The 27,902-nt window shown below is 39.8% G+C and overlaps 1 protein-coding gene across 3 annotated transcripts in view; it reads left to right on the plus strand.

The window, feature by feature from the left end:
- The window catches only part of TENM2 (teneurin transmembrane protein 2), a 617,267-nt gene that overhangs the window by 444,668 nt on the left and 144,697 nt on the right, over positions 1-27,902 (plus strand). For all 3 annotated transcript variants that reach the window (XM_088173828.1, XM_088173829.1, XM_088173830.1), the window contains 2 exons: positions 392-626; positions 12,824-13,062. In XM_088173828.1, the coding sequence (XP_088029954.1) occupies positions 392-626; positions 12,824-13,062 (474 nt within the window). The remainder of the gene's footprint in view (positions 1-391; positions 627-12,823; positions 13,063-27,902) is intronic.

Raw genomic sequence — 27,902 nt, forward strand, 5'->3', positions numbered from 1 at the left:
CATATTCTCAAAAGCTATTTTTAATCCATTGAGATTCCTCTGCTCAAAGTCCCTGATAGAAACAGGGAGGGTAAATTTTCTCTTGCTAGATGGTGGGAATGGTCAAGCTAGGCTGCTGTCCTGGCTGCTTCACTGAGGAGACTTTCTCCAGGAAGAATCCGTAGAGAAGTATTTTAAAATTTAAATACAGTCTTTGTCAAGATGCCAGCGGTGCAGGAAGCCCTGTTTTGTGTTGCTGATCTCAAATAATCACTGATCTGATTTGCCCACACTTTGATGCCCACAGGTCCAAGAGGCACAGTCTCTTTTCCCAGGCAGTGGCCCCTTGAAAATGCCGAGGAGAGCAGTGTGACCACACACATTTGTGATTTGTTTTTCTTTTCTGTTTTAGGCCCTTCAAATCATCACAGCCAGTCAACGCTGAGGCCACCTCTCCCTCCTCCTCACAACCATTCCCTGTCCCATCACCATTCCTCTGCCAACTCCCTCAACAGGAACTCTCTCACCAATCGGCGGAACCAGATCCACGCGCCCGCCCCGGCACCCAACGACCTGGCCACGACCCCCGAGTCGGTGCAGCTGCAGGACAGCTGGGTGCTCAACAGCAACGTCCCACTCGAGACCAGGTGGGTGCAGGGCATGGACACCCCGGGGATGCCACTGATGCTGCTCCAGAGAAAGCCCTTGCTTGGCTGGGAGATGGGCTTTGGTGTTCTCTGTGTCGGGGTGGTTTTTCTGACACTGCATGGGGATCGTGAGGCACTCGAACAGGCAGCAGCCCCGATCTGCTTTGCACTGGAAAGTACACAGTGAATAATGCTGCTCACATCCCACTTTAAAGCCTTTTATTCACTTGGACCTTCCTTGCATACACAACTCATGCGATTAGTACAGCATATTTATATCACAGGCTCAGGGACAACTTACTTAGAATTCATATTGCCTGTGCTGCTGAAAAATTATACATTTTGCCTTTCCTGAAGCAACAAACAGAGGCTCACTTGACATTATGCATTTTGGGAGACTTTGAGAAACAATCCGAGATTCATGACTGACAGTACTATAATTTTAATTTATACCTCATCCAGCATGCAAGTTCATTTTAATCTCTTCTGTACATGTTAACAGCTTGATGCCTGTGGGGCAAACAGCAGCATATAAATGAAAAGGTGCACACTTAGGCCTGACAGAGAAATAAATAAATAAATGCCTGATATGCTGCTGGTCTAAATATTCTGGTTTGTTGTCATTTGGGGTATGGAATGTCAAACATATTTAACTTGCACTTTAAATAGCAGAGTTGGCAGAGCTGATCTCTCAGAATTTAAAATTAGCCATTGTGGTGCTGAATAAAGTGCTTGGAATAGCAGGGTGGTGTTGCTTGCCCAGAGAGTGATAAACACAGCGAGCAGGTGGAGGAGCACTGGCTGGTGCCAGGGTTTCAGCTGCTTGGTTGCCACGGCTTCTGGGATGTTATGTTTGATTTGCAGCTTCCCAGGGCTTTGATGCAGCTCTGCTGGACTGCACCCCACATTTGGGGGAGTTACAGCCCCATGCAGCCTCAGCCCAGCCCCCCCAACATTTGATTGAATACTGCTCGTCTGGGAGGAGTTGTGTGGCTGGGTTGGAGCTGCTGTCACTCAGGGGTTAATCAGTGGTGGGTTACAGGTCCATGGGGAGTTAATGAACCTGGGAAGGGCAGGGAGTCAGTGCCAGGCTGGGCTGGGCTGGGATGTGCACACGGGGCTGCCCTCACTTTGTCCTGCTCTGCTAAAATGGGAACATGGGTGCCATGCAGAAGTGGAAAGCAGATTCAGGTTATTCAAAACCAAAGCCAAGATGGTCCAAAAAGGAAAGGGATTCTTGCTTACAGAAGGTTTGGAGCTAACTTTGGAGGAAAAAAAAAAAAGCTCAACTCTGAGCTGCTGCTTCTATGCGAACTTCTGCTATTTTATAGAAGTTAATTTGGACATCTTGAATTTTTTATTTATTGCTAAGAATTACAAGATTGAAATATTGGTCCTGTTCAGTCTAGACTGCCAGACTTGTTCTTGCTGTGTGGTTCATTGCCTAGGAATAGTACCTACTTTTAATTCTGGTGTAGAGTGGCCACCTGCTGTGCCTGGTCTGCCTCTTCCTATATGGAATTGTTCTTGGATACAACAATACCTGAAATGTGTCATTTCTGAAGGCTCAAGATTGTCCCAATTTACCAATCACTTTACCTGGAGGGAATTCCTTAGGATAGTTACAAAAGGATTCTTTGCCATAATGCTGGCATCCCTGAGCCATAGCAGTGGGCATTTGTCTGGCTGAGTTTTGGTAACTGTCTGATTTTGTTCCTGTTCCCAGCCAGAAGTGACTGTGAATGCCCCTCCTGACTTTGGCTCTTCTCTCTTTTTAATATCCTGCAACCTCTGGGAGTGTATATGTACATGTTGATGACAAAAGGTTACTTTGTGAATACTGTTATTTTTGGAGGTTGCAGGATGCCCGACAGTTAATTGGAGCTTTTTGGAAGACAGGTTTATCACAGGCAAGCATTAAGCTATTAGAAAATGTCGTGGCAGAATTGCTGTGTTCCAAGACTATTCCAGACCTGCTTCAGGATCGATTTTAGTTCTTTTCTGAAATTACACACCTGACAGGGCTTGATGACAAGTTTCATCACAAGAATATTAACTCAGAAGATGACTGAAATTGATGCTTGTGAAATCATTGAGACTTTCAGAATTAACCTGTAACTCTTTCACTTTAAAACTGGTATTTAATCTACATTCATACCAATAACCACGAAAAAAAAATAAATAAAAGGGCATCGTTTTGGTAACTTTTTACTTCAGCTTTTACTTTAAAGCTTTAGCTTGTTGCAAAACGTTGACCCCTCTCATGCTGCCTCTTCACAGTGCACTATTCTAATTTTTTTATCTTGTTATCTGTTTATTCATCTCAGTAGAGGAGCGCTCAGAAGGCAAAGCCAGCACTGACAGCACCTGCTTTATCAAGAGAAGGTTTCATAACTTTTAGTTTTCATCTTTCAGTTACCTTCAGTAGATTCTGCTCTCAACTGAAAGTGATGTGCAAGTGGTCACGTTACTGATTATGAAACAAAAAGTGGCACCTGAGCTGTCTGAAGGGAATGCTTTGTGTCAGCACTACAAAACTCAGATCACGATTTAGATTCCAGATGTCTCTTTATCTAACAGTACCAAGTGCTGAAATCATTGAATAATACAACACGCGTCTGCATGTTGCTTTTTTTTTTTTCCTGGTAAGAATATTTTAACCTTCCCTTTGTTCCTTTGCTGTCTTAGGTAGTTTAGGCTAAATTCAGACTGTTTGGAGACATCACATTTTCCAAATATATCCTTTCTCTATCTCTTTTTTCAGTTTTGATTGGGGGTTGTTAATCACATTTGGTTTATTTTCTTTGCAATATAAAGGAAGTTTTACTGCTTGCACATGTTGTCATGTGGCCTTTTCAGGCAACTGTGGCCAAATCTTTGTGTATTCTTTGTGGTGCTGTATTTGTTTGTTACATAATTATGTTTGGCTGTATTGCAGCAGCTCGTTGCTTCTAGTAGAGTTATAGGTTTGCAACAAGCCTCTTCAGAGTTCCTAATTCTACTTATTTAGAGTCATAGAATGGTTTGGGTTGGAAAGAGCCCAAGAATCATCATGGGCAAGGACACCTTCCACTAGGTCAAGCTGCTCAAAGCCCTGACTAACCTGACCTGGAACAGTTCCAGTGATGTTGCTTGATTTTAGTGTGCTTGTTCCTGGACCAGGCAAACAAAGAGAGGCTGTGCCTTCCCTGGTCTGCTGCTGCTTTATGGCTGCAACAGGCTCCCAGGCCGGCTACATAATCATTCTGTTTTCTTTGAAATAAGGCTCTGTAATGGAAGGGTTGAAATATTTCTAAGTAAGGACACAGTAATGCATGGCTATAGCATTTTTATGGTGCTATTTTTATGGTTCATTTCTGCAGTATTTAGCTGCTTTACCTTTGGGCTCGGAGCTGCTGTTTAATGCTCTTTAACTTTTATTGTCCTCTTGCAGTCTGTTTCAAAGCATCTCTTCCTCCTCCTAACAAAGTGCTGGTTTCTGCCTTCTCCAGTTGAGAGGTGTTCCTTTATTGCTGCTTTAATCATTGCTTTTCAAGGGGATGTGTGATGAAAATACTGCCTTTGAACATCCCGGGGTGGGTCTGGTTCTTTCCTGACAGCCGGAGAGGCAGCTCTGCTTTAAAGCTGGGAATGCTTTGAGGGCACAGGGAGAAAGGAATGGCTTTGCAGGGGAGGTTCCCGTGGCTCCTCACACAGCAGGAATCCTCTGGGATGAGAACCCCACACAGGCACTGGGAGGACGGGTGAGGGAGGAGAACAGAGGAGCTTCCATGGATGGATGTTTCACTGAGATTGCCTGATTTACTAATTCCCCTTTCAGTACTTTATATTGATGTAAAATTAATTGTTACCATTATAACTGATAATACTTAATTCAGGAGGAAAAAAAGGCTAGAATTAAATAGAAATTACTCTTATTCTTCAGTTCTCATAATTAGTCACGTAATTTGAAATATTTTTAGTCCAAATCTTTCAGTTGCAAAGATAATTTTGTATCTATGTCTATAAATTATTTGTGCTTGCTCACGAGGACGTGATGCTAGGCTTTAAGGAAGATTGTAACATCCTAGTGTTTCTTCTGTGTTTCAGGAGAAAGGATGATGGCCAACCTTGTGGTGATTATGAAATAGGTTTCTTTAGATCTTGTGGGCTGTGCTATAAGACCAATGGTCCAAATCTGGGGTTGTTTGTGCAAAGTTCAGTTTAAAGATTGAGAAATCTGAAAATTTAACCTGAAAATAATTCCTATCAACCTTAAAATAGCTATTCAAATTATTTGCCTTTTCCTGGGGTTTAAGCTGCATTTGTTATTTTGCCAATCTGATTCCAGCACAGTCACTCTGGGTGAGCCTGGAGACAGCAGTGAGAGATGAAAGGATGGAGCAGCAATGTGAGCTGTATCCCAGTGTGCACCATGTGGTGCTTGAACTCAAAATCGTGGGGTATCACAGCTGGGAAACATCTGCACCCAGTGCTCCAGTGCATTCCAGTGCAGGAATGAACACTGTGCACTGAGCCTGTGCACAGGCTACTGCAGTCGAGGCAAAATAGCCAAGAATAGGGCACATGAGGAGAGGGATTTAACAGTGGAGGAAAGCATTATTAATTTTTTAAGGAAGAATTCAAATATCTGAAATACTGCATTCACATTTTGTACTATTGGGGTGTCAAGATCAGCTGCAGAACTTCTGAACTGCATATGTAAACTTGAAGTTTTTGAACGTGTTGAAGTTTCAAGCTACAGCTGCTCTCTGCAATTGTCTGCCTATTTTCAACGATGTCTCAATATTTTGATATCTTTGTACATGATGCAAAATGTTCTGGAACAGAACAGTGAAACAAAATTTCCTTCCCTTTTGTTAATGCAATTTCCTAGGATATATTGGGCATAACAAACAACTACTTGGAACAGTGAAACGAGTCATCACTCTGATTTTGCTTTGTCTTTTGTGGCTTTCTCTTACCATTTACTTGCAGCTACAGGTACATGTGCTAGAGCAGGTTAATTCTCTGAGACTGAAGGCTGGGGTAAGAACTGACATTCTCTTGTTCCTGCGTGTGAAGGTTGCAGAAGAGTTGTGGGGACTTTCCAAATAATTGAGATCTGCATAGATAGATTCTGGACCTGTCTAAAAATCAAAAGTATTTTAAAGAGTCAAGGAAAGCACAGTCAAAAGCATCCCCAAGGACTTTAAACACATTTGGGCCATGTACTTGGAGGAATTCCAAAAGCACTGTAGAAAGGTCATTTTTAGCAGACTACTGGAGTATCATTTTCATAAAAAATATAGGCATGAATAGGAGAGAGAAAAGGGTGAAGGGAAACAGTACAAAAGCAGGATATATAATGATGATTCAGAAAATCGATCTAGATGTACTCCCACTCACGTACACATAAGCTCAAAGAAGTTTTTACTGATTGCAGATAATTGCATGTTTTCATGCTCTTGTTCGTTTGCATTTTTAACTTCTGGGCTGTGCAGAGTGAACAGGCAGTGTGAGTGACTGCACAGAAAGAGACAAGAACGTTTAGGGTCTTAATCAGAAAAAAGTCTAGAATTATGTGATTTTGGTTCCTCTTTATTTAAGTTCGCGTGTTGACTGAAATTTCTCTGAGTTCTGAGTTTTATTATTCTGTTCTATGACTTACAGACTTGAAATAGCACTGTTAGTACTTCTTTTTTTCTTGTTAAGTGAGTAGTTGAATTAAGAGATAGTGGCTTACATGTATGCATTTTAAAATAGAAGTGTTTTGAAATTATGTTCATTAATTGATGTAGAAAGTTAAACTGCTTGTACCCATTGAAATTCAAAACACTGTTACCATTATCCTCACCACTGGAGTAACAAAGGGAGGCACTATTGCACTTCATCACTTGGCACTATGCAACTCAGAACCCTATGGCAAAAACAGACACAAGGTTTTCTGCTTAAGAAGAGAAAGTTCCTGTAGTTGAGTTGATTCAGAGCTGCCTAAATGTTCCTGGATCTGCTGATTGATCCTGCTACACTTTCATGTAAGTGCATATGCAAAGACCGGGATTTTTTATGTTTGTGTCTGTAACTGTTCCTGTTACTCTTTACTAGGCATTAACCAGCAGTTTGGCTGCTCCATTCCTGGGGAATAAACAGTACTGCAAGGAGATTCATAACTTTAAAGGGCAAAGCTGGCTATTGACTGGCTAACTCCCACAAAAAAGCAGACAGGCTGAGTGGGTGGGCTCACACCTCTTGCAGAGTACCTGGCATCTTTCTGACCACAGAGCCACCAGTCAGGAAGGTGATGAGTGGCCTCTGGAGCTCCCTGGAGCTGCTGAGCTGCTATGTGCATATTCCCCTTCTAGATTTTATGTCTTTCCAAATTGGTGCTCTCCACCCCAAACTCTGGAGCTGCTCATGATCCCCAGTTCAGCAGTCCTTCCCCCTCTCTATTTTCCACCTTACCTTTCTCCAGCCTCTCTCACAGCTGTGCAGCCTCTGAGCAGCCTGAGATAGGGCAGTGCTATGGGGACAAGGCAGAGCTGGGAGCCCCTGGAGAATGCTCTGGGGTGAGCTCACAGTGGGATTAGGGAGGGAGAAGGTTATAAAAGTGTATCCAGGAGGATCTCAGGGTTGCAGATGAAGAGCAGGTGTCCTGTGGAGAGTGCCCAGCACAGAGCCATCGCTGCTGCTGTCACACAGTGCTGCAGGTGTTTTGCCTTTGTGGATTTGTGAGCGATGCCTGCGTGGTTTTGTTCAATAATATGACAGATCAAGGTGCCCAAAGGTTGGCACCTGCCTTTCTGTACACCACCTTGCCTGGCCGCCAGGCAGTGTTCAATTACTGTGAGCACATGTCCAGCTGTGTCTTTGTTAGAGGGTGGCACTGGTGGTGACAAGCCAGCCTGGTGCTCGCAGCAGCCTCCCTGACACTGCTTCACACCCCACAGTCTTTAGAACACTTTGCCTGGGGACGTGAAGAGCCCAGCCTTCAAAGAATCATCAGCCTCTCAAGAGCTGGGGAGCTGGAATTGGAGCTGCTCTGGGTGCTGCTGCAAGGATCAGGAGGTTACAGGGGGTGCAAGTGTGGCGTTGATACTGATGTGTTCATCCTGAATTACTGTTCCCACACCTAACAGAGTGTCATCAGCATCTGCAGCAGGCTGAAAATCACTGAAATAATGTCGTCAGGACTGTCCTCTGCTTCCACAGGCATTGGGGTGTGGGTGCACAACACCCAGGTGTGTAAAATGGCCACTAGGTTTATATATATGTATATTTGAAATAGCTTTCCACTGAAAAATCTGTCTTACTGAGTTTAGTCTGTGGATTTGACATGATTGAGACAATTTCTTGTAATTATACAATTTAAACTCAGATAGATAACACTTCTTAAGCTTTATTGCTGGCATTAGAGTTCTAGGCACTCCAAAGGGTATAAACTTCTGTGCAGTTTTACCACATCAGAGAGCCTTCAGCTGTGGAAACATGGCTGATGGTCCCATGTTTTCTGCAAGAACCTGAGTGAACATACAATTAAATCTCATTTGGGAAAAGACTGGGACACAGACAACCAAAGCTTGCACTAGTCTACCACTCAGAGTTCATTTTTTCATAGCAGGCATAAGAACAGCTCACCGTTTTCTTCAGACTTGGTTTCTTTTTGTTTGGAAGTAAAAAATCTTCCATAAAACTTCACTGTCTGAATTTGGCAGCCACTTTGAGGCTTCCACTGACATAAAATGACTCATGGCTACTTTTTTGGAAGACTTTGAAAACTGCAGAAGGTTGGGGGTTTTTATCACAATGAAACCCAGCATATTATGTTCTATAATCCATTGTTTTCTGCTAAGAATAAATGTCCAATAAAATTACAGACAGATGTGATTTTACCACAGCTTGAAGATATTTTTAAGTCTTAGAACAACTAAATTGAGCTGTTACTATTCTCTTGGCATGTAGCTTCACTATTTATTAATTACTATTAAAAACTCTATAAAGTATTAAAAAAAAACAATTTAAGCATTACAATTCTCTGTATGCTTTTTTGGTTTTTTTTCATACAGAATAAGTTTAGGACAGTATGAGGAGGGAAAGAAGCAATTTTTGTTAGAAAATGTCTTTTTCTTCCTTTCTATTACAGTTTTCCATCACAAAACCAATTTTTTTTTTTCCTACACTCATTCTTGTAGTGTGCTGTCATGACAATCTGTCCAGAAAGGAGGGGGAAAAAAGCTGATTGTTCTCTCAAAGAATATAGAAGTTAATACAGTCTCTGTCAGACCACTATTCCCTGAACACCAGCGGTCCTTTTGACCTGTGGGAAAGCACATGCTAGGGAGAGCTCTGAATTAATGAAGAAAGCAAAATACAGCTTTTTCTATTTGCCATTAGTGCACAGAACAGTGGCCAAATGTCCCCTCACGAGCTCAGCTTTCACAGATGTCACCTTGGGGGTGGTGTCACCACTGAGGTGCCTGAGTGTGACCCCACCCAGCAGCAGTGCTGAAAACAGGGGGAGAATCCTGAATCCTGGTGAATCCTGAATCCTGCAGCCAGAGCCTGGGAGTGGGAGAGGAGAGCAGGGATGAGCTGCAGGGTTCACTTCTCTTCCATGGGCAGCACCCAAGCTCCTTCCACAGCTTCCCAAGGACACTGAAATTACAGAATCATCGTAGACTGGCAACCATATTTTGTGAATTCTTCAGTGTGGAATTGTCTTATTGATCCACAGAAATTAGAGAGACTGAGCTGAGACTTAACAAATTTACTCCCATGTTTTCCAAATAGAAAATTAGTCCTAGTCTAATTCAAATTGCTAATGCTTAGTTATGCAGTAGAAAATGTGTTTTTCTTAATTATGTTTGATAGGTGAACAGGTAAGACAGAGAATACAATTTTTTAATTCTTATATAGAGTGTATTTGAAATTAAGTGAACTGGTACAAATCAGATCATTTCTTTTCATAAGCAGGCATTGTACAATGTTCCCAGCCTTACCACTGTGAAGCTGTAATTAATGTTGATAAATGCTCATGTTCTCTCTGTGCAGCTTCAGCCCACAGACAATTGGTTGTACCAGACCATGTCAAATCTCACATAAAAATATGACTATAGATCATTTGGTTTAGGGATAGAGTTGAGACAAGTCAATTTATTTCCATTAGTAGCTGAATCTAGATTTAAAACTCTGGAGGTCCAAGTGTTTTGTCCATTATGTTCCCAATCTTTCTGGTGTGCTTGGCTGTGATTTAAGGTGTATCTGCTAACCTGGCCCCCAGCTTTGGAATGCAAGTGCCAATTTCCTGAAGTGTCTTGGGAGATATTTAACACATCTTTAGTTAAATGTGTTTTTTAACTTTTGAAGGCAGAACTTGTGTACTTTCAGGTGGTGTGATGTCTTCTGATGGCTGACACTTTGTCAGGGGTCCCCATAATGAGACAAGGAACTTTCAGCTTTCGAAATGCATGGATAGGACAAAATGTGACAAAATTCAGGGCTTATCCAATGAAATTCATTCTTTTTGGCTTTGAGAATGACATCTCACATATCCTTTTCAGTTGGCTTTTTTTGCTTCTACAAGTTCTGATTAGTTTTAATGATATCATAGAGATCCTGTTTACATGGATAAGTGTCTTGATTTTCTTTATATACTTTATGTATCTCAAAGTGGATCACAGTGGAGCTGCTTTTTTGTTCTACTTTTTTTTGTCTTCTCACATGCAACAGGATATGATTGACATGTTCTATTAAAGCATATCTGGATATTCATTAATTCAATTTTAATGGGAGCAGAGTTTCATTATATAGCTGAGTTTACTTTAACAATGCTTTATATTAAAATTTCTGTTGGTGCTGTAGCTTCCTTCTCGGGTAAAGAGGACATAAAACTCCTGGATTTAAAGGCATTTCAGATAAAGATAGTTCCAAGGACTGTAATTTCCAGTTTTGTTCTGAAACATCTGCTTTTGGGCAGGGATAGGGTAAGAACTGTGTGTTATAGACCCTTCTGTCCAAACCTGAGAGAGCTGCTCCTGCCATGAGGGTTCAGGAGGAGAAGGGTCCTGGGCTGAGGCAGATGCAGAATTAGCCTGGATAGAGAGGAGCTTTCCTGCCTGCCTTTGCCTCTCTGGCTTTGTCTTCCTTCTTGCTTTCCCCTGTGCTGTCATTTCAGTGCCTGTATCCAATCATGGACCTGGTCTTGTGCTCCCAGCACTGGAGAGCAAAGGACTAAACCTGCTTCTGCTGCCAAATTAATCAGGTTCTACCCAGACAGAAGGAGCAGAGGAGTCAATAGATCTGGTGTAACACAACCAGCCCCATGACATCGTTTTCCCATCAGCTGCTTTAATTGAACTGTTGCAAAGTAAAGAAACATTTAAAATTAAGTATTCAAGACACCAGACTTTCATTATTTCTGGCTTTCTTTTTGCTGAAAGATGTTTTTAAAAATTCAAAGGCTGGTCATTTTAAAGGGAAATCTTTTAGCATTTCTCTTTATAGCTTATTCTCATAGATCACCTATGATGTGCAGAAAAGAAGCAACCTCTAACCTCTAAGGTCTCTCACTGATAAAGAAGAAAGAAGGGTGTTTTTTATTTGTTAAAAAGGGTCAAAAAAGGACTGTGTTTTCTATTTGTTAAAAAACCCCAATGTTTCTATTAAGTAACTGATGAGAATTAAATTGTTTGAGTCTGATTGTGTATCTGAAGTCTCCAAAGCACAAACAAAAAGTTATGACAGTGGACACTGTCACTGTCTTTGTTTTCTCCAACAAACTAGATTTTGGTCACTGTTCAAAGGGAGGTACAAGGCCACTTGGAGTTTAAAAATCAGTAACAAAGGCAATGTCAAAGTGATTTTTCATGTCCATTAACACAGTTTATGAACCTATTTTCAGAGGCTGTCTTCAAATGGAAATGTTTAAGCAGAAATCTGGGGGGCCTAGCCAGCCTTCCTTTTACTGTCTTTCACCTGTGTGCAAGTTATGCACAATCTCTTATGCTCTGAGTTTTATTTCAAAACAAATGTTTCCAAAAAATGACTTTAAAATCACTTCTGGTATTCTGTAGAATGGGTATACACAAATCAGCTTGACAGTAGGCACATTCATGATGGTGGGCTGGAAAACATGCTTGGGAAACACATCTCAGCCTCCAACTTCCAAATTACTGTTGTCAGTGAGTGACATGGATTTTAAAGCTCTAACAGGTGGTTTGAGAGTGACATACTGGATTGTATCTGAATAAAAATGTTAAACATATTTTACATTGGAAGTAAGACCTGGGTTATTTTAGGCTGTGATTTTGATTTTGGAGATTACTGAGTGTCTTTATTCTGTCTGATTCCAAGAAGCACTTGTTTTTCAGAGTTGTGAAGGGAGAGGGTATGGAGCAATTCTTCAGAGCTCTCTGTCTTAAACCAAGTGACTTTCTGTAAGACCACAGCCTTTATTCTGTGCTTCTCTTTTTATGTTTTTGGTTTTTTTTGTACAAACTGGGAACATGTTTGTAGTCAGTTCTTCCTGGCTGTGAGAAGTTAATTTAAAGAAACCAGTCTTCCAGTTTGCTTTCTCTGTTACTTCTGTCTGGAATGTGTTGACAGCATTTTCTGAGATTCTTTAGAGTGTATTCTGTCCCTTATTTTCTTCCTAACAAATGTATGGGCACCTGAAATCCTCGTTTTATCTGCTGAGTCATGTGTTGTTGGTAATTGTCTTAGCTGTTCAAACCAAACCTGTGTACTGTTAAACCACAAAATCATGGTTAATTCTAATTCTGGCAAAACCTTTTCCTACAGGACCATGGGTTTTGCTCAGTATGTTCTCAGTGGTTTTGCTGGGATCTTTTGCCAAGAGTGTAAATGAGACTCAGAGTGTGGTTTTCTTAAAACCTTTTTTGAGTGGTGGATTCCACAGAGAACTCCAAGACCCTGCATGGATCATGCTGGTGTTTTAGCTAGTATGTGGTCAGGTTGCATCTAATTACAGAAAAGATTAAGAAAGATATCCTCACACTGTATTTTAGTGCCAGTTGTTAAGATTTGGTAGCAAAAAAAACCGGAGAATTTTCATTTCCCTATTTCTTCCAAAAAAATCCTTTTTCTTTTTGGTTGAATTTACCAGACTGTGGCAGCTGGAACGGTACAGGAGTAGGAGATGTTCTGTCTTAACTACAGGACTTGCCATTTTCAACTCTGTTCCATTTTATGTTTTTCAGGCATTTCTTGTTTAAGACATCTTCTGGAACTACTCCGCTGTTCAGTAGTTCTTCCCCTGGTTACCCGTTGACCTCAGGAACGGTTTACACTCCACCTCCCAGGCTCTTACCTAGAAACACATTCTCCAGGAATGCATTCAAGCTGAAAAAACCCTCCAAGTACTGTAGCTGGAAATGTGCTGCTTTATCTGCAATTGCTGCTGCAGTCCTGCTTGCCATCTTGCTAGCATATTTCATAGGTAAGGCTGTGTTTTCTCTCTCAAATCACATGGCTGTGTCAGAAAATAAAAGTTCAGCAGATAAAAGGATGGTCAATGTGTTTCACAAGTATGTGTTCTTAGTGAGCAAAGAATATTATTATTCCTTATACTGATTAATGAGGAAAAATAAAATGTTCCAGTCACGTTCACTGTCATAAGAGCAGTGGAAGCAAGAAATTGATTCAGGATTCTTAATGTGCAGTGTTAACTTTGGGTGTCAGATATGCACATCTCATAGATGGTCCAAACAGAGGGATTTAATGACTTTTTCATGTAGTGCCATATGTTTAAAAAGTATTTAGAAAAAAATTGTGATAGGTGGTGAACTCACATAAGTAACAGAAGCAAGTGGCATTTGAATTCAAACATTACCATCATATGCTGCCTTTTGATAAAAAAAGCAAAATCATTTTGATTACTAGTTCTCAGTCTATATTGGTCTGTGTGCCTAAATCCTGGGGGTGTTAAATTTGAATCATCAGATAGTTCCATTTTGCATACAGTTATTTTCCATATTCTACTCATCCTTAGAGTTCTGTAAGGAAAAATATAGAAACGCTGAATGTTGTTTTTATTTTCCAATGTTATTAGTGACCATACTGTGTTCTAATCCTTTCTGTGTTTTTTTGGGATGTTTTTAACATGCTGCTGAGATTTTGTCATTATTAATTTAATTAATTTCTGACTTCCTCCCCCTCCCCTGGTCCCCTCTCTTTCTCTGTTGTTGTAGAGATTTTTTAGGTGTCTGCATAAACTACCAGTGTATTTTGTACCTTTTACAGTGCCTTTAACAATATACTGATGGCAGTTAAGTGCTTCACACTCTTTACTTTCTCAGAGTAAATGGCAAAATTATGGTAGCTTGACGATATTTTCTATTAGTTCTTTTCAGACCTATGCTTTGTGGGATTTATTTCCTCTCTGAAACTATTCTCACATATAGCACTCAGAAGATTTATAAAGATGTGCTGATTTTTTTTTTTTTTTTGATCCTATATAACCTGACTCTTCAGGATAGATACCATTTTCTAAGAAAACCCCATTTTTCATACTAATGAGCTTCCATATGTGATTAATATATATAGTAGTAGGAGAGAACTGGCTGACTATTCCTGCTGTCTGTTTAGTCCAGACCTACATCCCAGCACACTGAGTACTACAGATCTAACCATCTTTCTGTATTTCCCCTGTAGAAAGCCTCAGAAGAATAACAAGCTTAGTTGGGTATATAAATGAAAAGATTGGAAAGCACATAATTCATTGAAGTTGACAGTTATCATACAGCAGCTCCCTGTTAGAGTGATTATGCACATGGGAAATGATACACTGCAAGTTGAACATTTTAATCATGTGCATAACTTTGAAGTGATGGATTATGAAATGTGTTTTTTCCTTGGTATTTAGGTTACTGTAATCTTAAGCAAAGCTTTGCAACGTGGTTATTGCTTTTTATACTTTCATATATAAGACAAGAGAGAATGTAAGGCAATGTATTGACTCTTAATAATTGATGAATGATCTATCATTTCAAGTAATGACATAACTGATCCATTTTGACAGAAGTTTTTGAGGTCGTCTTTCCTGTTGAAAGAATGATGAGCACAATAGAGTTGGTAGTGAGCACAACAAAGCAGGGTTTAGGAGAGAGTGTTAGCTCAAGGTTTAAATAATGAGAAGTTACCTGACAAGCTTCATACCATACACAGGAAAGAATAAGTGTATGTCAAAACCAGAAAATAGCTGAAATGAATCCTATGAATAAATTTGATAGATCCGCTATGATCATAATTTAGAGTGATGGAAGAGAGAGAAAAGAAAAAACAAAAAAGCAGTGGTATAGCCTTAGATGCATGAGAACAACAGAAAGGTAAAAGCAAAGTGCTTTAGGTAGGCCATTTATTAAATTAATTCCTTCACTCTCAGCAAAAAATCATACAATTCATTGCACATGACAAAGAGCAGGTGTAAGACCATCAGCTATAAACTAATCCTTGCTGTCCTCCAACAGTGTGACTTAAGGTGCTAAATCATCTCCTGATTTCAAAAAATGAAAGGCTTTGAAGGTGCTGCTATTGTATTTCTGCCTTACATGCCCACAAAGAAAATTTCTTGCTCTCTGACATAGCAGAGGTTCCATCACTGGGGTTACATTAGCTAAAAGTAAGAGTTATGGAAAAAGTCATCAAAATTTGCAGCAAATGGTTCTGCTTCTTAGGTTTGTCAGTGTATCTGGGCTGGGTGAACATGATTGTATCCATGCTGATCAAGACCCGTGTAGGACCAAATGCAAAAGGCAGTGATGGCAAATATGAGGTAAATTAAACTGAAAGAGTTCTTTGAAGTTCTCATACTCTTCAGGATTTCTAAATGAATTGTCCTGTCATAAAAGAGATGGAAGAATTGATGTGGATGGATCATTGAAAACATGTCTGCAGGTTTAAACATGGGACTTTGAAACTGCAAAAGATTATGGCTGGCATGAAACAAATTATAATGAGGGTGATAAATAGAGAGAAGCAAGAAAAAGAATCTCATAATTAATAGAAAAGAAAAATATTTTTTAAATCATTAGGCATTCCTATTAGGCATGCCTTTCCTTCAATACACAACTAAAAATACAATGAATGAATTGAAAAGGCAGTATGTTTAACACTTTAAAAATAAATTCATAGTGCATAAATAACCTTTGGATCTTTTTGCCACACTACATAATTGATGTTAAATAAAGATACTACTGAGATTTTAAGTTAAACATTTGTCAAAATAATGGCAATATGCCTTTTTAGAAGGTAACTTTGGGTTTTATTTTCTTTTTAAAGATACATATAGATTGATGGTTTATATCATAATATGTCATCCAAGTCTGGTTATTTAGATAGACTCTTCCTTTACAGACCAGTCAGTTCCACTGTTATCTGAATTTTTCTAAATCTTCCTCTGCAAACGACCCTGACTGATACCTGAGAAAAAATGCTGCAGGTCTGTGTTGCACTGGTCCAGTGTAATAGGGCAGCTGTTTGTGCAGAATAGGCTTGGGTCTGTGTGCAGGTGTTTTCCCATTTAGACATACTGGTCTGTGTCTGAATTCCTTTACACTGACAGGGGTTTTGCAGAAACTTTAACACAGTTCAAATTCACCAGGTTGAAACTAAATCAGGTAACTTTTGGTCTTCTTGTTGAAGGACTAGACAGAGGAAAAAAGTGCAAATGGTGTGTCTGAAAGAGCACTTTGAAATGTTTCTGTGGCTGATTGTTACACTATTTTTAGTAGTAGAGAATAGGAAAAAAGTCACTTCAATTAACTTTTCCATTACATAATGTTCACAAGGCTGTCTGAACATTTAAAGCCAGGTTTGTCACTTCTCCTTGTTTCCTCAATAGCCAGATGTGAAAGAAATGCAGAGTGGTAGTTGCTAGTATTGCACTACCTTTTGGTAAATTCCAGCATGCAGGATGTAAATAAAATTGTCCCACAGCCCTCTCTGAGACTTGTGCTATTTCACAAAGCCCAGGAGTTATTCCTATTATCTAGGGGTGACACATGAAGAATGTAGAACCAGCCATTCAAATTAGGACATCCTGGAGATATTGGGCTGGTGGTAAAACCCAGTTACAAGAAAGTAATTTATAAAGTGTCAAAAGGAAAGCATATACCATACATATTGTCTTTGTCAGAGTGTTCACTTCAGAGGTTAAGGGAGTGATGAAAGCATTTGTCATGTTAAATTAGTTTTTAGCTCTTTTGATTCATGCCAAACTTGGAGGAGAAAAATATAAAAAAGAAGAAAGAAGGAGCATAAAAAGAGTCACCTTGTCTTTTTCACAAAGTAATTGCTGCCAAACATAAATACCACATTTTTGTAAGCCCCTATGCTGCTCTGATTTCTGCCAATCTATATTTGAGCATCAAAGAACATCTGACCATCAACATGTCAGTACATTAAAAATATGGTAATTTAAATATTTAGACTTTCCTGTGGGGGAAAAAAATTCCCTGAATTGTTATTTCCTGTGGAAATTAAAAGCTGTGATGGATTTAAAGATATTTCACTATAAAACAGTATCTTGATACTCACACTGAAACTTTTAGATATTGATGCTATTTTATCTATTATCATATGCAAGAAAATACAAGAAAAATTAATGAAAAATGACATAGACTATGAGAGCAGCATTCTTGCACCATCCCTTTAGTGCCTATGTTGCACATGAAGGTATTATTAGTCATTTATTCCTCAGTGTTATTTGACCTTAAAGACACATGAGATTTAAGATAAATTTCAGGTTTCTGCATAAACTTGGAATAATATATTCACTTCAGTGCCACAGAAAGGACTGAATTGCCTAAGGGGGTCTAGCAGTTAATTAAGCAAATGAAAATATCTTTTAAAATTTGAAATTAGAACCTGAAAAATAGCTATTCACAGAACAGAAGATATAGGGAAATAAATGGTTGATTTACGTAGTTTTTCCTTTTGTACCACAGAAGTATTCTTTTGTTTGTGTGAGAGACAAAAAAAACTATAAGAGTTTCTGATTTGGAAGCAGAAGTCTCATCTTTACTCTGCATCAAATATCTGTACATGGTACAGTTTGCATAAAATTTTATCCTTCAGGTGTTGCTATTTTGTTATTTTCTTCCCACAAATGAGTCCGTTTTTTTCGTAATATAAGTGCTTGATGAAGTTTGTTGTTCATTCATGTCTGTAAGTTCTTCCACTCCTAAGTCAAGTTGTCTTTTTGACTCTGATTCCAGAGATGAGGATTCATCAGAATAGGTTGCTGAAGTGCCTGTCTTATGTACTCACTAATTTTTTTTTCCTCTCTTTCTGGGTTGTACTTTACAAACAGAAACTTCCATTTCATTTGATTTTTTTTTTATGTTGCATTTATTTATTACTTGTGGAGTCAGAAAACCACAGCCTTTGTCTTGTCCAGACTTCACTGAAATCAAATTTGCTAGACATTTTGGAAAGCAAGACTGAAAAAGGGAAAATCATGCAAAGCTGGAACCTCTGAGAGGCAGAGGGCATCTGGCTGCCAATCACTGCGATCAGATTCACTTGAAATCAATGTAAACCGAGGCAGTGCTGCATCTTGCAAGATTAGCTGATGACAGAAGGTTCTGTTCTTAAATTTGCATTGAAAATAGGTGTCAGTTAGGGGCAATAATTAAATTTTAGAATATGCCTGTCATATTTTAAATGTCACACATTCAGTGATTCTTATTGACTGCTATCAGTCAATCTGAGTGAGAAAAGCGTGGTAGCAGCTCAATAAGCTTGTCTGACGCTACCTCTGAGAAGTTTTAGGGAAAAGCATCTGGCTCCATTCCATAAAAAACTGGGTGCTAGTGTTGTTCAGGAAATTCAGGTGTGGCTTTTTAGCCTAGCAAGTGTCCCTTCCCTATTCCACAGTCCAAAGGTGTGAGAGATTCCTGATGTTACCGAGACAGTTCAGGAGAGAAGCTGCTCCAGCTGTGTGTAATGCCACAAAGAACAGGGGGACTTCGACATGAAATTACTTGGGTATAGTTTTCCTGGGGTTTTTTTGAGTCAAAAGATGGGCAGTTTTGCTCCAAGAAAAGCCAGTGTACTGTTGTTTGCCTAGCAGAGATCCTGGGGAGAAGGAGAGGAGGAGGATTTCGGTGTGGAGGGGCAGTCTCACAGCCTGGGCAGTTCTTTGTCTGTGGGACATTTTCATACCACGAAACTCAGCATTAGAAACTAGAGTGGGACCAATGTTCCCATGGCTCTCAGAGTGCTGTCATGTGCTTACCTTAGCTCTTGAAATTGAAAACCTTTCTTGCTCTGAAGGCTTGGCAGGAGACAGGGGACGGAGAAGATCACGGAATGTTTCCTTCCATGTGTTACTGGAGTTGTGTTTTCAGGGCACGTTTTGGGTTGTTAATGCAAATTGCACAGCACAGTCTAGGATGGGTCTGAGGAAACATTTTTTCACACATGCTGGTAGTGCTCCCCAGGAGCTGTTAAAATATATTGCTTTGAGCTTGAGTAAAGAAACACAGCTGCCTGGCTGATGCCTGCTTTCCTGGCTGTGGCTGCACTGCTCAAAACATCTGCTTGGCCAAGGTTAGCTCCACAGAAATGGGCAGTGTGATGTGACAGGACAGAAATGGCCAACCCAGATATTATAGAGATATACTGTTTATAATTACTCATTTATTGGTACAATCATTATTTATATAACAGAGACTTTGGGGTTTTTTAGTCATAGCTGCAAGAATGGCTTCCTCTTTTTTCTCTCAGTTGTGAGTGAAGTACAGGTTGTGCTTCACATGCCCTTGCCATCCTACCATGCACAAACCAGAAAATATGCTGGATTTCATGATGGCTATGTGACAGAGCCTATTCTTGCTTTCTCCAGTGCAAATACCTAATATTATGAATTTTTTAGTGGTCTAGGATTTAATCCCAGAATCACAGCTATGAAGTCTTGTCAGGGCAAAGAGATAGCAGAGATAAGTAGATGCAAAATGAGACTTGCAGGAAGCTGGGGGAAAATGATGAAAAAGCATTGAGATATTTTACTGAGGCATGCTTTATAACACAGCCCAACAAACTGAGATGAAGCCATTTTTCAGGGGAAGGGTAAGCATAAGGGATATTGAAGATTAAATTTTGCTAACATAATGCCAAGTCAGAGATACCTATCAAATAAACCTGGGTCATTCTCTCTGAAAAGTCAATGTTCAATATCAGTGTAAAATGTCTCATTTCCTCCTAGGGAAACATTGCTCTCTTAGCAGTTATTTAGATTGAGATCACCAGTTGATCATTTATAGATTCATTTATATTGATTATTTGTTGTTGTGTTTCTTTGTTGACTCACTGTGTTGTTTTGCACTTAGTGTGCTTATAGATTTTATTTATTTAAGTATAGCAGTACATATTTGCCTTTAGGAATAGAATTATTGCTGTATGGGTTCATACAGGATTGAAAGATTTGACATGGAATTTGTAAGTGTGGCTAATGGAGCTCTTAAAGCAGTGTTATGAATGCCATAAAAAAACCCCCCACAAATAAAAAATACTTAAGTGGGCTAAAGAGAAAAGAGAATATCAAGGAATATTCAAGGAACTTGAATGAAGACAAAATAAAAATTTAGAATTAAATTCACTTTCTGAAAATAGTAAGACAGGGTAATAGAGTAGGGAACTTAGGGAGCAAAATAAGTTGAACAAAGTGGAAGAGAAATGACATACTACAGAAAACTTTACTCACCATATAATATAATGGGATGAATTTATTTCAGTGATTTAAAAGTTGTTTAAGATACAGTTTTAAGGTTAATTTCAGCTTTTGCTTATTCAGAGTTTAATTTTATGTAGCCTTGCTGCATCACACTTTGACCTGCCTTCTCAGATCCCAGCCATCATGTATATTCTCTATGTCCAGTGATAAAGTCACTGACTTGGCAAGGTCACACCACATTTGTGTGATGTTGTGCCTTGTTATTAATTCCTTATAAGATAGCCTTGTAGCTATAAACAGGAAAAATGACATCTTCTGTGACAACTTGTCTGACCCTTGGGGCAAGTCTGCTCTCCAATTTGGGTTTGCAAGGCTATAGGATGATTTGTGTTGGAGGGGACCCCTGGATGTCTCTTCTGCTCCAAACGGGGTCATCTCTTATGTTCACTCTGCTCTTGAAGACCTCTGAGGACAGAGATTGTGTGTGGCTTTATCTTCTTCATGACCTGTAGGTTCCAACAGGCTGCTTTGAACAGGTAGAGGCAGACCAAAGATTATTTTATTTATTAGACCAATGTGCATAGGAAGGAGAGGCTCTGTTTTGGACTGATGCATGTATTCTTTATAGTCAGCAAACTCTCTCTTAATTTCTCATAATTGTTTCTGACATCAGAAGCTTGTACTACAATGCCAAAATGAAGAATGTAGTTAGTTAGAAAAATCATGTTTTGACTTGTATGTTGAGCAGATTTGATAATTAGAGAATCAGTATTGAACCCCACTGTGTGATTACGAAACACTCTTAATGTCTTTATCTTGGCTATTACTAAATAATTACTAGAAAAGGCAAGCATTTGTATTAATGCAGTTCCTGAATGGAAAAGGAATTTCATTCTCTAATGTTGATCGTACAGAACCTTATCTAAAACCATAAATATGCTCTAGGTTTAGTTTGTTTTCTTCTCTTGGGCATCCAGATTTATCCCTCTGTGTCATATTTACTTTTTAAAAGGTATTATACATAATGCATAACAGTGCTGCAGTTAATTGAATTTCAGGCTTTATTTTAATTTGCTGGTTGGTTGATCAGCTGATTTCCTCCAACATTTTTCTTACTAAATACTTTCTGAGAAAAGCCACAGAACAGAAAATGTTTTCACATGCTGCTGCCAGTGTGGCAGAGCAGGTTCCCCACGTGCTGGATGACAAGGTGTCTGTGTCTCTGGCACTTTACTTGCCTTGCAGGAATCAGCCTGGAGCAGACAAGACTCTTGGAAAGGTCAGACAGTCTGTTCATATATGCTGCTCATCCCTGCATGTTAACAGTTGTTTTGTTTAAATTTGGGTGTAGTGCACTATTCCTGCAGTTCTCGTTGGTATTTTCTGTATATTTGTATCTTCTTCTTTCACTTATTTCTCCTGCAAGAGGCTTCCTACATTCTCGAGGTGCAGGTAGCTGCAAATCTCGACTGTAGGGACCAGAGGGTGAGGAATGGGCTGAGGGTGCAGGAGGTGGTCAGAGCCCCATCCATGCTGGCTGCAGCAGAATGCCAGGGATCCACTGCTGGTGTGCAGGATCCCAACTTCACATCAACTGACTGAGGTGCAATTGCACTCACAGCGAGTCCAAAGCCACCCTGCTATCACCAAGAGATTTCATTTTTCAATTAGGATCTTTTTGCTATAGCTTTGGCTCCTAAATATGGAAGCCATGAAGCCCCTCTGTAATTCCAGGGGAGCTAGTTCAATCCAAGGCAGGTGGGCTGTCAACAAACTCAGGTTTTGCTCCTGACAGTTTGAATTGGAGTTGTGAGGGTAATATTTTCTTTTGCAGAAGGAAGATATTCCTTCTGTCAGACTGTACTGTCACTAGAGTATTTCTGCTTTCAGTTATTAAAGGCTTTAAAAGAGAGGTAAATAGTGCTTGATGTGCTGAGAAAATTAATGAATGCTAGAAAAATGTCAGGAGTACATAGCAAGTATCCCAAGGTAATATAAGAGTAGATATGAACTTGTGACATCTTTGCTGGTCTGTGGAAAATGCAAAAGAATTTTAGACTGAAAGAGAAGCAAAGCAATTTCACAGCAGGCACACAAACATTTACCAGAGCTGGGAAATGCAACAACAAAGCCCCACATACCTCATGGTGATGGGTTACTGTGCCTTTAGCATCCGAGCCTTTTCTGAGGAAAGACCTGTATGTGTTGGTAAAAATGTGGTGCAGAGCTGGGAGCTGAAAATAGAGAATTCTGTTAAAACTGGCCACAAGGTAGCAGGGAGCAGCAAGAGAAAAGAGATGCAATTTAGGGTCGTATGATTTATTGAGACAAAAATTTATTTTACCTGTTGTTTCTTTCTTCATATATATCCCCCCTTTTACATCTTGAGAATCCATTAATCACTGAAATGCAAAACTCCAACCACATTAGAAAAGACAGACCATAATGGAGTCTGCTCATTAAGAAAAGCTCAGGGAGTTACTCTTGCAGAGGGAGTATGACCTTTTTTTTAAACACATTTATGTAATTTTAACTCTTATCATGTTGTCTTCATGGCCAGAATCTAAACCTTAAAAACATCAAAGTTCTTATACAAGCACTTAGGGATTTGGGGCTTGGTTCACAGAGAGTATTAGTCTTTTCCAACCAGAAGAATTTTTCAGCACCTCTGGAGGCTTCCTGAAAATCCTAAAACAAATAATAGAAAAATAGTGATTTAAAACCTAATTTCTAATACAAACCAGCTCTGGCTGTCTAGATGAAGAATAAGCTTCAATAAATGGGAGACAGACGCAGCCTCTTCAGTATGAAGAGTAGCGAGGATGCAGAAATAGAAATAGGTTTTTCATTACTTGAGGGATTATGCTTGGGCCAGAAATGCCAAATATTCTGTGGACCGCAGCTGCACTTTCAGTCTGCTGTTGTATTAGCTGGTAATAGTAAAACAATGATGTGGTGGTAGAGACAGCTATTTGTTCTCAGAAATACAGAAAAGTTGTTTTCCCTTTCTTTGCTTGGATTGCCATCTTGTCCTCCATGGCATGTCCTAAACTTCTGTCCTATTGCAGTAAATGAACTACAAATTAAAATATACATTCTCCTTGAGCACCACCTGAGGATGCTCTTCCAGCTGCTGATGTGCTCTCTTAGCCAATTTTTTCTTCTGTCCTTGTGACACCCCTTAGTCAATTCAGGGGCTCGTTATTTCCTTGCACAACTGGGTCAGGACAATTGCCTGAGCAGCCGTGGGCAAGCACCATCCATTAGACCTGCAGCAAGGAAGGAAAGGGGTTGGTATCCCTGGGAGCAGGGAATTCAGAGATGTTCAGGCAAACAGCAGGATCCATCTTACTCCTGGACTGTGTTTCTGTCACTTGATCAGCACTGCCCACTCTCATATTAACAGAGAGACTGGAAATAATTTTGTTTTCAGGATGTAGCCTGGTGGAGGGTTTCACTCAATCTCATCTGAGAATATTTGTAAAGAATTACTTAAGCTAAAAAGCTGTGGTTTTCATCTCTTTAGATTTTTTTCTTTTAGATCTCTGGCAGAATGAATTTTATCTTTTGCTTTAGGCCAAATAAAGGTTTAACATTTAACACCATTCACTTCATCTTTAGATTTCTTTTTTCCCTGTCAAAAATCTATGCATTTCCTGTCTATAAAAATCACTATGAAAGCAGTCTGCTTAACTCCATTTCCCCATGCTATGAAGCATTGTTTTAATATGTTGTTTGACTTTTTATAGTGAGCATTCATAAATCATTCATCTTTTCTCCCTTATTTACCATTAGAAAACTGTAAATAGCTAGAACAGAAAAAGGCTTTTAAACACAGTGCAATTTGGTTAACATTGCTTTGGCACTCCTGGAGTACCAAATATACAGCAGGTACTTCAGCAGTGGGAGTTTTCTCTGCTTTGCCTGTGTGTGTATTTCAATGTACAGTTTTCCTGTGTTGCCTACGATTTGAGAAGCCAATATTTAGTACAGAATTCACTGTTTAAATGAATTTGGAATTCCTGGATACCATTTCAAAGCTGTCAGCATGACAACCTGCATTTCAACTCGGGTCTGAAGGAGGAGTCCTTTTAGTAGCTACTGTTAGCAGAGTGGAGGAGTTTTGAGGTGAGTAGGTGCCAGTGCAGTGCAGCCTGCTAGAACAATCCATGCAGTCCCTGGGTTCATTCTGGCACTCTTTTTCCAGGGCCCCAGAGTCACAGGAAAAGCCTGAACTGCAGGTTGTAGATTGTGCTGCAAATCCTGCTCTGGCAGCTCTGCTGCTGGGACCTTGGATTTCCAGTTTGCACAGTGAGTGCCTTTGTCTGGGACTGAGACCAGTGTGGGTCACTGATGATGAATCATTTCCCAGGGATGGGGCAGCACAAGGCCTTGGGTTGCCTTCATAAAATCCATTTTATTTGTTACGTTTTGAGTATGGAGCCTTATTCTGAGCACAGATCTTCGGTTTTGCTAATAGAAAGGTCCAAACCAAAGCTCAGGGCTCACAGCTTAGGAATTCCAGTTCTCTTTACATATTTCCATTCTTTGCATTCTAGCTGTAAGCTATCCTTCACATGCTTTCAGCAGATTTTGTTTTAAATGCTCTCCATTAAGAGTTTCTGCTGAGTGCTACAACTTGGATACTCTGACAATCCCAGAGCAGTTTGCAAAAGAGGTAATGGCTGCATGTACTGCACACCTTGCTTTTTCTTCAGTGTAGTGGTGACTCTGGAATCGTCAATATTTTTTATAGCTGCAAAAAGCAGTTTCCTTAGTTCAGTGTTCAGGGGTTTGACACGTGAGTAAATTACTGAATACAGTAGGTCACCTGGAAGCATCTGTGTGAATGCTATTAGCCAAAATTTGTGAATTTTTAAAAATTCAGTTTTACTGTGGGACCCCAAATCTTTCTTTTTTCAGAGACAAAAGATTTTTATAATTTCTTGCAAGGCAAAACAGGCCACAAACACCAAATGTTAAGATTTGGGGGTTTGGATGTGGCAGAAATTCAGTCTTTCACTTTGCTTAGTAATGTTGCTCACAAAAATCTTCTGATGAGAGTTGCTGAGCAGAGGGCAGGAGAATGGCTTTGAAAGCAGTTTGGTTCTTTTCAACACTCACTCCTCAGCTGGTCTCAATTCCAGTGCTCAGGCACACAGTACTGGTAGGAAAAGGGGAAGGTTTGCAATTGTGTGGAAGGTAACAGTGAATCTGTGTTGCCTTTGGCTGGAAATATAAAACCAGTCGTGTCCTTTCCTGGTGAAGGAAAACATCAATCCTCGATGCTTCCTCCTCACTTGCAGGACTGTGGGGCTTCATCCCACCCTCCTCTGCTGGGCTGCCCTTTGTTAGATATGATTTATGCCAGCCTGCACTGTGCAATGTGCTCTCAGTCTTTAGAAGTCACACAATTTATCAGTGCCAGCTCTGGGCTGGGGGAGGCCTCTGAAACCCCGTGTGTGTCACCTGCATGAAAATATCCCCTTTGTCAGCTCCAGAACTGGAAATCTGCAGTCATTAATCCCTGCGTTCCAGTGGTATAAATACCCCACGTGCCATTTACAAATAGAGACATTATTGCTGAGCATGAAATGCCATTTCAGTTTGAACTCTCTGACTACTCTTCTAAGATAAAGATAATGTTATTCTATGGTAGTTTTACCTTTCAAAGCTTTTTCTAAATATAAGCAGTTTTTTCCCTAAAGCCTTTTTGTGGAAGTCAAAGGTCTGGATTGAAATGGCAAGATCATAATAGAGTTTGGGTTGCAGATTATGAAAAGGCCAAATTTGTAGTAGACAGAATTATATATTACATGTCTCTAGCTAGCTTATTGTGTTTATGTGTATTGATATGTAAAAATTGAACTGATTTCTCTGTAGATGTTACTGATTTCTTTCACCTGCCTTTTGTTGTGTGCTACTAGATGCTCTTAAGTCATATCCAGATAATACTCTGTGATGTATTAAAAATAAGTAATATTACAATGAGCTGACAGAAATTATGAAAATATTTCCCCTACTTTTTAGCTCACTTATTTCATGTATTTCTTCAGAGTTTTACCCCAGGCACATTCTTGAAAGTTGTCCATGTATACTGTTCTGAAGTTTGTTAGAAATGCACAAGTCAGTAAAATCAGGAATGGGAAAATTTATCATAGTTTGTCTAAACATTTCTGCAGCAAGGGAGAGAAGCTTACAAAAATAGCTGTGACAGTAACTGGCAATAGTTTTCTTTTGTGAAATGTACAGTATTTTGAAGCATTCAGTATTTTGGAGGAATCTAGGAGGAATACAATATTGCCACCTTGTATTGCTAATACTTGTAATGAATAATAAAATTGTACTCTTTTATGAGGAGCAATGTCCCTCAGACCCTTTGTAACTGCAGGCTCGCTGCAGAGCTTTGGGTAAGTGTAAATGTGGCTTGAGGGTCACTGAACACTAAATCCAGACTCTCCCAACAGATGTTCAGATCAGCTGGGTCTGCACAAAACGCTGCCCTGGGCAGGCTGGAGCAAAAGAGGCCACCAGGGAAGGTCTTTAAGCACAAGATGTTTAGGACAAAGCAGTTTGTCCCTCTCGCTCTCACCTTGACAGAATGGCTTTAAAACCAGCCCGTGGCTGGCAAACCTCGAGCTGAAGGAACTCCTGGGCACCTCTGGAGCTCTGAAGGCAAGTTTGCTCTGTGTCCCTGGCTGAAGGTCGGATCGGCCCCCGTGAGCCAGGGCGGGTTTTAGGCTCGGGATGATGTGGATGTGACCCTGCGCTCTGCCTGCCCTCGGCACGACCATCAATCTGCCTGGGCTGGGCTGGGCTGCCAGGCTAGGAAAACAAACTGCACTGCTGGCCCAGCCAAGGACTAACAGATGGGGCGAGCTCTGCTGTCCTCTCATGAAATCTAGCTAGAAAATTGATAAGCAGCTTTTCCAACTACAACTGCAAAAAGCGAGTCACAGATCTACAAAAGGAATTCCGTGTACCACTCCACAGCGCTTGCCTTAAGGTTGATAGATTGCTATTATTTTTTTTTTCCTTCCTCTACCCCCCAGGTTGTATTTCCTTATGGGTGTTTTAATTCTTAACAGTCTGGACATCTTGATGACTCAGCTATTACTATTTCTTTTAAGAAAATGCAGTTTTATTTATACCCTTTGATTTTCTGGAGCAAAAGCCCACCTTCTGTGGTGCTCTCATAATTAAACAAAAGTTTGTGTAGAAGCCAGTATTGTAAATTTTATTTTCCTTAAGGAAAAAAATAGCATCTGATTTAAGAGCAGTAAAAAAATTTCTAAGTTTTATTTATTTGTAAAGTGATAGCTGCTGTGATTGAAATTAAACATGGTATCATGCTGCTTCTGATTAATTCCAGCACAGAAGAGCAAAAAAAAAAAAACTTGATTTTTCTGTAAATAGGCTAAATTAGCATCTGGTAAATAATGATAGTTGGAGGAACTGCTAAGACAAAAGTTTTCTGCTCAAGGAAATTACTTAGTCTTTTTTTTTTTTAAATAATGCTTGAAGTTAAGGTTATGATTCACTGTTTTGCAGAATTGAGATGAATAATAGTTAATGTTAATTTAGCTTAGAAGCATTTTACTGTG

This window comes from Sturnus vulgaris, chromosome 15 (genome assembly GCF_052056855.1).
Source record: "Sturnus vulgaris isolate bStuVul1 chromosome 15, bStuVul1.hap1, whole genome shotgun sequence".
Taxonomy (NCBI): Eukaryota; Metazoa; Chordata; class Aves; order Passeriformes; family Sturnidae; genus Sturnus; species Sturnus vulgaris.